The sequence below is a fragment of the Cibotium barometz genome, chromosome 18 (genome assembly GCF_041138505.1).
Source record: "Cibotium barometz isolate CiBa-2024 chromosome 18, ASM4113850v1, whole genome shotgun sequence".
Lineage (NCBI taxonomy): Eukaryota > Viridiplantae > Streptophyta > Polypodiopsida > Cyatheales > Cibotiaceae > Cibotium > Cibotium barometz.
In genome coordinates, this window is record NC_141063.1 from 22,201,623 (window position 1) to 22,213,785 (window position 12,163).

The following is a 12,163-nucleotide window of genomic DNA, read 5'->3' on the forward strand; positions in this document are numbered from 1 at the left end:
AATGTGGCAAGTACATCCCAAGCATCCTTAGAAGTCCTGCAGGAGCGAATATGTGGGATAATGGTACGTTTGACAGACAGCGCAATCAAGGCATGAGCCTGCGCATCTCTACCATCCCAACGAATCTGCTCTGCTGAAAGTGGTGGTTCTCGAACAGCTGCTACAGCACTTGTGCCTGCACCATCATCAACAGTACCTGTTTCTGATGTGTTTGCAGCATTCCCAGCCACAATAGGACGTGCATCAATACCCTGCACAATGTTCCATAACCCCTTTGCTACCAATACATGTCGCATCATATATGCCCACAATGGATAGTTGGTGCCATCCAACTTATCCTCAGCAGCCAACATGCGGAATACATCATTGTTGTCAGCCATGGCCAATGACTGTACTACTAGATGTAAATGCTGTCTGTAAGAGGTAAACCTGTATAAAATTGACCTGTGCTATGTAGCACAGCCCAAAACAGACGAATGGACACCTGTCCTGCAGATTTTAATCTTGACAGAAAATCTGCACAGTAGGACGATTTTGCCTGCGCAGTACTTGGAATGCAATAACGGAGGGCGAAATGACCTCAGATCAAAATTCTGAAATGACCAAACCCTACGGGCTCTCCCACGGCATATACTAACCTGCAGTCGCTCGTGAAACCTCGTCGCAATCGGAGGAGATGAAGCGGCAAGTGCCGGTGATGCTGCCCGGGAGGAGGAAGCCTGCTCTGATACCAATTGTTGGAATTAGGGTTGCAGGAATGCACACACAACTTCAAGAAGATGAGGAAGCTTGAGCACAACACAGTAGTGTATTATGAGTGCCAAAAAGAAAGATTACAAGCCCTAGAAGATAATGGGCGTATATACAATGCACGGGGGAAAAAACCTCCTAGTGAGGGAAAAAGTGCCCCGGCGGTCCTAAGTGTGTTCACACACATCACTACTATAATATGGTAACAAAGAATACATAGGTATAGAGTGTGAGAGAGATTGTGAAGCTCAAAGGAGAGAGATGAAACTTTCTACAAGTACAAATGAGAAAGTACAAATGAACAGTATCCCTAAACTATAAATGAAGTTACTTATATACCTAGCTAATCCTAAGGTGCCCATTCACACCTGGATGGCCATGGGAAAAAAACCAAAGTGAAAAAAGTTCACATGGAATAAGTACATGGTCTCATAGTGTAGTATTACCATATATCTAACAATTCGTTAATAAATAACAATGACCTTTCTCAAATTCAATTCTTACTCACCTTAGATAATATACACCTAATCCTCCACTAATGAATAATAATGATCTCTTTAGCTCCTAACGGCTTGAACAAGAGAGACAAAACATCGTTGACTAAATAGAAAGATCTCCAAAAAGAGTATTGAATGCAATTAGGTAATGGAACTGGCTCTATAATACAGATTTCCAAATATTTTATTTTACTAAAAGAAATAGAATTTTACTTTTCTTGTTTCAAGACCAAAAAGCTACCGGGCTCTTAAACTTGTCACCCAAAATCATGAAAAGATTCCAAATATAAGACTTCTTGAAGGATACACGAAGAACTCCTTATTGCTAAAAAGGGTGTATGTCTTAAGGTATAATGGAGATAAAATTACTATTAAGTGTATTGAGTGTATTGAGTGTAATAATAACCAACACATATACATATGAGAAGTGAGAAGTGTGTGTGTGTGTGTGTGTGTGTGTGTGTGTGTGTGTGTGTGTGTGTGTGTGTGTTTTCTTTAGGGGATTCTATAAAAGTTAATACTCAATGACTTGCATTTATACATACATCTTGAGGCGTCACACATTTATAACAATCATACAAATAAAGAATACATTAAAGAAAAGATGCACCGTATAGGAAAGAAAAACATCTTTCCTACATGCTACCTTGCTACTCTTGCATAGGAAGAGGGCTAGTGTCCATGTTTACCTCCACTCACTATCATCCCCCCTTCTTATAATGTTTTAATATTAAAAACTTTGTAAGTTCTTTGTATAGAAAAGTCATTACATAGTCCTTCACATTCACACTTGCAAATAGCCTTTCATTCATTCACAAATGCCTTTTCTTTGCACTCATGTTGATGATGATGATCCCTTGTGCTCATCGTTAACAATCTGTCGGTACCTGCATTCAGCACTACAAAAGGCTCGGTCCCCTCTGCAGAGAAGGCCCAACATATTTATTAATATATATATAATATACACTTAGTTAATTCACTTCTATGTCTCATTATACTTGAATTTGTCACAAAAGAGAAGTTGCGTATCACCCTTGCTTCTTTTATAGAGTCCAATTTGAGTAAGTAAACGTTGGGCCTTAAACTCTAATCTTTTCTTTTGAAAAAGATTTGAGGAATCAAAGAAACACTTGCCCAAAACCAAAAAAAAACCCAAAAAAGAGAAAAATATATCTTTTCGTCATTATGAAATTTTATGAACATGAAAACATGCCTAGTGACCTTGCAAATATTATATAGGGTCTAGAGGAGCCAACTTAGTGACATGCTACAAATTTCAAGGAAATTTTTGATCTACTCGTGAACTCACAAAACAATTAACAAGCTTTCTTACCATTTTTCTCACAATATATAAATTTTACAAATGAAGCGAACATAGTATTCATGTCTATAACAACATTACAAACATATAAATTCTAAAAATGAAACAAAACATATATCCATATCTATACCAACACATCTATCCATAATTTTTACACAAGATATGAAATTAATTGCATCAAAGAGCCACTCTTGGGTTTTTGACATTCTTGTTTTGACATCTAAAAAAATGATCACAATATTAGAGTGTATACATTTAAGATTTAGAGTGTATACATTTAAGATTTAGAGCATGGTAATGAAGGGAGCCTATGTTATTGTGTCGACCTACTTGCCTAGCAAGATTAAGGGTCTCTCTATAGATATCTCTTTGGTTCATCAAACCATCAAGAGCTGATCGAGAATTTTCTTACCCATGAGGAATGGTTAGATCTCCCCTTACCTCCATGCCCCTGGGAGATTGGACTTTGAGATTTCCCATTTCATCTCATGATGCGATTGTTATCTTCCCTCCATGGGAGAACCATTGCAAGAAATCTCAAAAAGGTAAAAAATGCCAAAAGATAAATGTACAATAGTAATCTCATGGTTATGAACTCAACCCTTACTTAGTTTGATAGATTTTAGAGCAGTGCCCCATGGATCACTTGCATTGCATATATAACTTGCCTTTTTGTTAAAACCCTAAGATCTCTCTAGTTAATAACCATGCATAAACATGCATGAACCAGGCATAAACTCATCCACCCAACCACCCCCGAGCCCAAGGGTGTACACATAAATACAATGAAGTACCTTATACCTTAACCTTGATGTCCCATACCATCAAGAGATATGACTTCATTCCAGTAGCACATAACTTGCCTTTTTGTTAAAACCCTAAGATCTCTCTAGTTAATAACCATGCATAAACATGCATGAACCAGGCATAAACTCATCCACCCAACCACCCCCGAGCCCAAGGGTGTACACATAAATACAATGAAGTACCTCATACCTTAACCTTGATGTCCCATACCATCAAGAGATATGACTTCATTTCAGCAGCACATAGCTCTAATGTGAAATGGTAGGAGAGTAGATACTATGCTCTACACAAGAGAACATCCCTTGAGTGTATCCCATGCCCCTATTACATAGGAGGGCCCTCAAGTGACTCTTGACTCTCCATTTCTCATGTGTGACCCTTGGATGCCTGACCCTAACCTCAACCCCTAAGGTTAGTCCTAACCCATGCTCCACTAGAGCTTGTTTCCATGCTCCCATGCTCACAAGCCTAATGTGGGTTAGCCTCCTAGTATATACACATATAATATGCACATAACATGCTCTACACAAGAGAACATCCCTTGAGTGTGCCCCATGCCCCTATTATATAGGAGGGTCCTCAAGTGACTCTTGACTCTCCATTTTCCATGTGTGACCCTTGGATGCCTAACCCTAACCTCAACCCCTAAGGTTAGCCCTAACCCATGCTCCACTAGAGCTTGTTCCCATGCTCCCATGCTCACAAGCCTAATGTGGGTTAGCTTCCTAGTATATGCACATATAATGTGCACATAACATAGGGTTTTAACACTTTTGCATTTAAAGCACAGTTTATCTCCATGTTCATTGGTTAGTCACCATTTAATCTCCGAAGTCAGTCTATTTTCAGCTGAACTTGTACTACTTGTAGAGACTTTCAACCATTATTAATTATCTTACCTTGAAATCATTTCATTGAGATTTTTTAAATTTTAATTATATAACCGATTTATGTATATATTTTTGAAAGAAAAAACAACCAAGATAAGACACCTCTTTTTCTTGGACTACTTGGAAAAAATGTCATTTTCTAAGCATTGCTTCAATTGTTGGCATAGGGTGTTAAAACATAGTGTCTCCCTTTTCCCAAATGGGTGGAGAAGACTCCTAATCCATAAGAATGTGCATGGGAGATCTCCCTCTTTTCTGGGTCTTTTTCCCCCCTTTTTCTACTCAATGTGCAAAGCACCTTAGGAAGTAAGCTAGCTAACCACTCGGACAAGTAGAAATAAAACATTAAAAAATGTAGATTCAAAGAAGTCAAATAGTTGACATATCCATTGCCACAAAGCCACAAGCTACACAAACCCTCAATTAATTTATTATTAGCCACCAAAAAGAAAGGAAAAAAGATCTTTTAAAAAAACACTTTTAGTAGCACATTCATTATTTAGGCATGTTTAAAAGGGTTGATTTTTGACGGGCGTTTTGAACATTTTTTGGTATTTTGGACGTAAAAAAGATTGCAAAAATATTCGTTAGCCGTCATAAATTACATATAAATTGTGAAATACACGGGCCATCAGAAGGCAACCGAGGCTAGCCATGCATACATGTATGTATGTATGTATTTAGAAGCAATGTCAGAAAAAAACCATCCTATGGTGTAATTTTCACAGCTCAAATCGAGAAAAACCGGTCATAATTTTACATAGCCTTGAGTTTAAAAGATTGAAAATTTGAAGTTTTAGTTATAAAACTGATTAATCTATAAGCATTCTTTCAATAAAAACAGGTAGGTCATGCTTTTTTTTTTCAGTGATTAGAAAAAAAGTTAATTTCTTGACATTGTGAATTAGAAGGAAAGAGAAGCATGTATAAGGCAAGTACCTGTACATGTAGATGTCCTTCCCCACAGCTAGGCGGCACTTGCAGAAGAAGCAAAACTTGAGAATATCTTCCATAGTGGGGTGCTCGAAGCAGGTATCATGATTATCGTTAATCACATTACAATTACTGTTGGGAGAAGATGGATTAGCATTAATATAGTAGAAGATAGACTCTCCCATCGAGCCGTGCTGATTAAGCACTTTCGCATTTCCCGTGTTAATCATGCGGTTAATACTGCCTTTGGAGTATAATCTCTCCATTGCCATATCCTCATGGGCTCTTAATGGCCCCCCAGACAGTGCCTTCTGCTCTAGCACAGACCTTGGGCTCAAAATATCTCCATTACTGTAACCCATCACCTGCTTATTATGAAGATTAAGGTTAATAATGCCGCCCATCCCCTCACTGTTGCCCACCTTGTAATTATGCTTTGCATGGGGATTATTGCCCTCTGGCTTGCTCATGATTAGCACCTAATCCACCCACGGTTGTGACCTAATCCTTTCCCTGGCTTGCCTTCTCTTCAATACAGAAATGTAGAACCCTCTGCCTAATCTGTAAAAATATGGGCTCTATAGGTTTTAATTTTAAACCAGCTCTGATGTCCTATAATCCTTACACTAATCTACACTAATCTTTCTCTCTTTCTCAACCTAAAAAGGACCCAGGCTCTAATTATCTTTAATTAATCAAAGCAGAGAGGCTCTAATGCTTGGCCAAAGGCTCGTCTAATTGAATTGTTGCAATGATTAAGCTTGTAGGGGGTGTAAAGAGATGGGATTAATTGTAATTAGCCAGGTTAACCTGCACAAGAAAGCGTATGAGAGTACCTACAGGCTTTAAGTAAAGAAAGAGCACGCAATTTACGCCAATGTCAGAAAAAAAAAACCGTCCTTTAATGTAGTTTTCATGGTTCAAATTGAGAATTTTTTTAAAAAAAATTTACCCTTGAGTATAAAGATTCAATTTTTTGAGGTTTTAGTTATAAAACCGATTAATTTATGCATTTTTAAAAAAAACAGGTTGGGCTTGAAAGTTGTCCTTTTCTTCAGTAGTTAGAAAAAAAGTTTATTTCTAACACTCGCCGTTGGACAGTGGTTATTTTAGATTGCATTTCTGGCAAAATGTTACTAGCGGTTATTTTAGATTGCATTTTTGGTAAATCAAGAAAATGTTACTAGTGGTTATTTTAGATTGCATTTTTGTTACAAGAACTTATGTTATTTGGAAATGAATGCCCAAAAATGCATAAAAATATCAATTTGAACTTTCAAGCCCCCACCAAAATCTCTCTTTTACCACCCCCAGCCCCAGCCCCACCCCACTTTAAGGCAGTGTTGGGAAACTATTGAACTACCTAGCCTTACATCCATCTTATTTTTTCCAATGGATCAAATAGAAAATTATAACTTTGAACATGCATTTTCTTCATATTTTAATCTAAATGCTACCAAATTTTAAAATAAAGAGGTATTTTTAATTTTAAATGCTACCATATTTTAATCTAAATGCTACCAAATTTTAAAATAAAGAGGTATTTTTCCTTTTTCCATCAATTTGAGAAAGATTATATAGTATAGGCTAAGCTAAACCTATCTTTTTCTAAGGTGGTTGCACATTTGAGTGGAGCCCACGCAACAAATAAGGAGGGCCCCTCTAATGCCGGATCTACAAGTTCTTTACACACCTCTCCTTGCCCAAAATCCTCCATGTCATAGTCGATAGACACCTCGTGAGTCATGCCTAGGCTTTGGTTGTTCATGGGACAGGTAGTAACAAATTGGGCAGACACTTTCCAACCAATCAACTTTCTCTAAGAATGGGTAAGGATAATGTGCAAAATTTTCAAATTTGACAATGACACAAGCAAGCATGGCTTTTCTAGCCAATTAAATCAACGCAATACCAAACACTGAACTTGACCAATGAGTACAATGTTCAAATTTAACAAATGACACAAGCAGGCATGGCTTTTTCCAGCCAATTATATTAAAGCAATATCAAACACTGAACTTGGCCAATGAGTAAGCACATGTTGCAAACCAAGCAAGCTATACTCAAGTTCAATGAGTAAGCACATGTTGCAACTAGGCGAGCTATACTGTATAAAAAATCTAAGGTCACATTGTCTTGCTTGTATCTTCCTAGCTCACCCTCATAACTTGAAAAATCAAAGGTGGATCTTTTTTATTACCAAATCCAAAATTGGTCCTCCTTCTGGTTTCTTTTGCAAACCTCAGTGTTTATTAGTGCACTCCGGCCCTTTACATATTTCCATGGTTACAAATTTGAAAGATTGTTTCACAAATAATATTAACAAGGCATAATGCAAGGCCTAATGAAAAGGGGAGAAAGTTAGAAAAGCACACAAAAATCCATCATCACGAGGCATACAAAGCCCTAAATTAAGAAAAGCACTAGTTGCCACCATAACCCAATAGGTGACTTCTTAACTATGAGGGAATTGCTCCTTTCCCTTTGCCATAACCCAATAGGTGACTTCTTAACTAAGGCTTCGTAAACACGAATGGCCAGATGCAGGGTTCATCTATCCAATTGTTAGTATACACTCAATGACCACCTCTCAGCATGTATCTTACACCTATGTTTGGTGCACATTTGTAAAGGCCCCTATTATGATGAGGAGAAGCCATTGGTGCATGTCTTTGGTGGGAACCCCAACTTAGACACCGATGGGGTCATTATTGTGACCATTGATGGTTAGGAGATGGTGGACGGTTGGCCGCATTCTTGGTACACGGGTGGTGACTGTGTCCATACCGCGTAATGAACAAATGCAGGGGAGAAGAGAGCTTGAGCTCTTGCAAGCACACACACACTCACAAAACCCTAAAAGAGAACACACAAGGTGAGAGACTGAAAATCTTCTTCTTCTTCACACAACACTCAACACACCATATACAAAGATAAGAGTACACACTATATGAAAAGGTACTCAACCAAATACATACTAGGGTTCTCTATAGTATGAACCTAACTAAATGAGCTGGCGCTATAACTATGCCAGTCTCTAGAATGGCTGTCACCGAGCCTGTCATACCACCGGCCGCATATCACCCATGATCTCACTAACCATGCCAGTGGTTTAAGTGTGGGGCCTATTCCCCAGGCGGGTCATCACTAGATGAGCTCGATATCTCAACACTCCCCGAGCTCAACTCCATCTCATGTACACCAAGCGAAGCCCTGAATCTGCGGAGCTTCTCTGTACCCAATGCTTTAGTGAAGATGTCAGCAACTTGATCTTGTGTGCTGACATAAACAAGGTCAACGTCTCCTACCAAAACCTTCTCTCTGACAAAATGGTAGTGGACCTCTATATTCTTCGTGCGAGCATGAAAAACTGGGTTCTTGGCCAACTGTATACTACTAATGTTGTCACAGAAAATGACAACTTGTCTATCCACTGATAGACCCAAATCTGCAAGTAGCTTTCTCAACCAAGCTACCTCACATGTTGCCATAGTAGCAGCTCTGTACTTGGCCTCTGTAGTACTAGATAGAGCAACCGTAGGCTGCTTCTTGCTGCTCCAAGTCACAGCAACACTCCCCAAAGAAAACATGAAGCCACTAGTAGATCTTCTATCTGAGATACTACCAGCCCAATCAGCATCTGTGTACCCATGTACACATATCTCTATCCCGGTTTCATAAAATAGTCCACAATGGAAAGTAGACCTCACATACCTCAGTATGCGTCAAATGCGGCTTCCGAGGAGCTTGCATAAACTGACTCACCAACCCAATAGCATAGCGCAAATCTGGCCTGGTGATCGTCATGTAGATCAAGCTTCCTACTATTATACGCCTATACATAGTAGGATCCTCCAAAATCTCTCTTGAATCTGCACTCAACTTGCCATTCTGATCCAATGGCACTGAGATAGGCTTATAGCCTGTCATACCATACTTGGACAACATGTCCAAGCCATACTGTCTCTCTACAGTAATCCAATACCATGTGGTGACCTAATCACCTCAATGTCCAAGAAATATCTGAGCTCCCCAAGATCCTTCATCTCAAACTTCTGTCTAAGCAAGATCTTTACATCAAAGATCTCTGCATCATGGTCCCCCGTAATGATTAGGTCATCTACATAGATGACAACAAGCACAACCCCTCTATTATTGTGTCTCACATATAGCGAGAAATCTGCATTGGCTACATGAAAGCCAATAGTGACAAGATATTCAAAAATCTTGTCAGACTATGCTCTTGGTGTTTGTTTTAAGCCATACAAGGCTTTCATCAACCTGCAAACATGCTCGGGGTGACTCACATCCTCAACCAGGTGGCTGCAACATATACACCTCTTCCTGCAAATCCCCATGCAAGAATGCATTCTTTACATCCATCTGATGTAAAGACCATTGCTTTGACGCAGCCACTACTTTGATGCAGCCACTGCTATCACAACTCTCACTATTGCCAACTTGGGCTGAAAGTTTCCTCATAATCAATGCCATATGTCTGCGCATATCCTTTGGCTGTCAATCTAGCCTTGTACTTGCTTATGCTTCCATCACTGTTATGTTTTACTTTGTACACCCACTTGCATCCCAATGGCTTTCTTGCCTTCAAGCAATTGCACTTAATCCCAAGTCTCATTTCCATATAGTGCAGCCATCTCCTCATCCATAGCTTTCTCCCAACACACATTTCCAGCAGCCTCATCAATGTATGTGGGCTCTACAACCTGTACAACTTTTGCCATGTATGCATAGTGATGTGCCACATAACCATCATAGGTAAACCTCTGCACAGGATTCTTCACTCTCCCAGATCTTTGCAGCTTTGCATTCATGGCTTCCATAGCCTTCTTTACACCAGGTGTTCTCATAGCTGGTATCCCAAGATCCTCATCAAGGCTCATCTCTGAGCCACTAGACTCTCTATATCAACATGAGAATGCCCTGCAGAAATGTCAGGCATACTAAGGGGCTCAACCACTTTCTCTTTGCCTTTATGTGATGTACTAATCACATTTGCAGGATTGGTATTATGACGCAGCTTGCCACTCCATGGTCTATCACAACTGAACCACTAGATGAGGACTCTCCTGGTCCACTCAACGACTGTGATTGCTGACTTGCATTCTGTGCAACCACATTTCCACTCACATAAGCCCCAACAACTTCTTTTTCAGCAGCATAGGGAATACCCAATAAACACACATTTCTCAGCTTTTGGATCCAGCTTAGTTCTCAGCTCATCTGGCACATGCACATATGCAATGCATCCAAAGACTTTCAGATGAGACGAATCAGGTTTTCTACCAGTTAACCTCTCCTCTGGAGTTACATCATGTAAGGCTGAAACTGCTGTAAAAACAGCCTTAGTCCAATAGCTATGCGGTATATTCTTCATACCCACACTTTCCTTGTGTGGTCAATAAATGTCACATAACTACCTGCAGCGCCTCCCATAGACATGGTCTTCGGAGGACCCCATACATCTGAATGCACAACATCTACTAGTGCATTTCTGCTCACATTTCTGTCACGTGGAAATACATGCTTTGTTTGCTTTCCAAATTGGCATGCTTCACATATTTTCTGCATACCTTCAACTTTGAACTTTGGTAGCCCTGTCACAATTCCTTTAGTCTGCATAGACTTCATTCTCTGCACATTCACATATCCAATTCTTTTATGCCAAATGTTTGTGTCTGCAACAATTCTTGAACCATTTGCAAACATCGCAGCACTCTGTTGCCTTTTGCAACCAACCTGCACTTGTCTTTAAAGTCTTCAACATAACAGCCCCATCAGAAACCGAACCTGCAAACCCTGCTCAATCATCTAGCCAACTGAAACTAGATTCTTTGTTATGTTCGAAACATGAAGTACATCTGCAAGGTACTTCACTTTGCCATCCTGCATATAGACAATGGCACATCTCTAACATGGGCAATTGGATGAGCAGTGTCATCCCCTATTTCCACAAAACCATGTCTTTCAAGGTTTTTCATCTCCTTGATCCACTCCCCATGACTTGTCATGTGGTTTGAAGCACCTGAATTAACGTACCATACATCATCTTTATGTGTTGCTTCAACATATTTTCAGACATGGCATTAACAACATGCTGCATAACAAATAACCTTTCATTATCCTCATTGTTTTTGCTCGAGGATGCATAGTTGTTTTGCTGTAATTTCCCATTTTGCATGTCAGCCTGCTTCTTATAAAACAATCTGCCTGCACATGTCCAGGCTTACCACAATAAAAGCATCCACGTGTATCATTATACTACCTTTGCCATTTTCCACGATCTCTTTGACTCCCCCTGTCTCTGAATTGGCCTCTTCCACCTGCGTGTTGTTGTTGTTGTGAATTCTGGGACTGTTGTTGCTGCTGCTACTGGCCATAATTCTGATTACCTGTTCGGCCACCTCCTTGGCCGCGTCCACGACCTCCTCTACCTCGTCCTCTTCTTGAACTTGTGTAGAAGGCCTGTTGCTTTGAACTGTTTTTGTTTTGTGAACACTGTTGGTCTTCACCCAAGCTCTTTTCTTCTATAATCAACATAGACACCAAATCTGTGAAATTGGGAATGTTTTCCCGAGTCTGAATAGACGTCTTGAACGCCTTGTATTGTGGCCCGAGACCACGTAGACAGACTTCCACCTTATCATCATTGTCTACTGAAACGCCAATGGATGCAAGGGATTCCACAATACCCTTGATCTTCAATGCATAGTCATTCACAGACATACTCTTTTTCTCCACAGTATGAAGTTCATTCTTCAACTGTATCTTTCGTACCTTGGTATTCGTTTCTCCACAGACATACTCTTTTTCTCCACAGTATGAAGTTCATTCTTCAACTGTATCTTTCGTGCCTTGGTATTCATTTCATAGAGTTTTACCAAGGTGTCCCAGGCCTCCTTGGGGGACTTGGCATCATGTATGTGCCCAATCATGGTGTGTTGTAT

The 12,163-nt window shown here is 39.7% G+C and overlaps 1 protein-coding gene across 1 annotated transcript; it reads right to left on the reverse strand.

The window, feature by feature from the left end:
• Positions 1 to 1,805: 1,805 nt before the first annotated feature.
• On the reverse strand, positions 1,806 to 6,004 carry LOC147629074 (uncharacterized). The gene is made up of 2 exons (XM_086812945.1): positions 5,205 to 6,004; positions 1,806 to 2,167 (listed from the first exon to the last, which is right to left on the reverse strand). Exons 1-2 carry the CDS (start codon positions 5,666 to 5,668, stop codon positions 2,083 to 2,085), a joined length of 549 nt encoding a protein of 182 aa, XP_086669071.1. The 5' UTR covers positions 5,669 to 6,004; the 3' UTR covers positions 1,806 to 2,082.
• Between the last annotated feature and the right edge of the window lie 6,159 nt (positions 6,005 to 12,163).

What these genes read in the sequence shown, in the direction of transcription:
- LOC147629074 (XM_086812945.1), bottom strand. Translation starts at nt 5,668, where the DNA reads ATGAGCAAGCCAGAGGGCAATAATCCCCATGCAAAGCATAATTACAAG. An exon ending in AAGGACATCTACATGTACAG is followed by an intron (nt 2,168 to 5,204) that starts GTACTTGCCTTA and finishes CCTTCTCTGCAG; the next exon opens with AGGGGACCGAGCCTTTTGTA.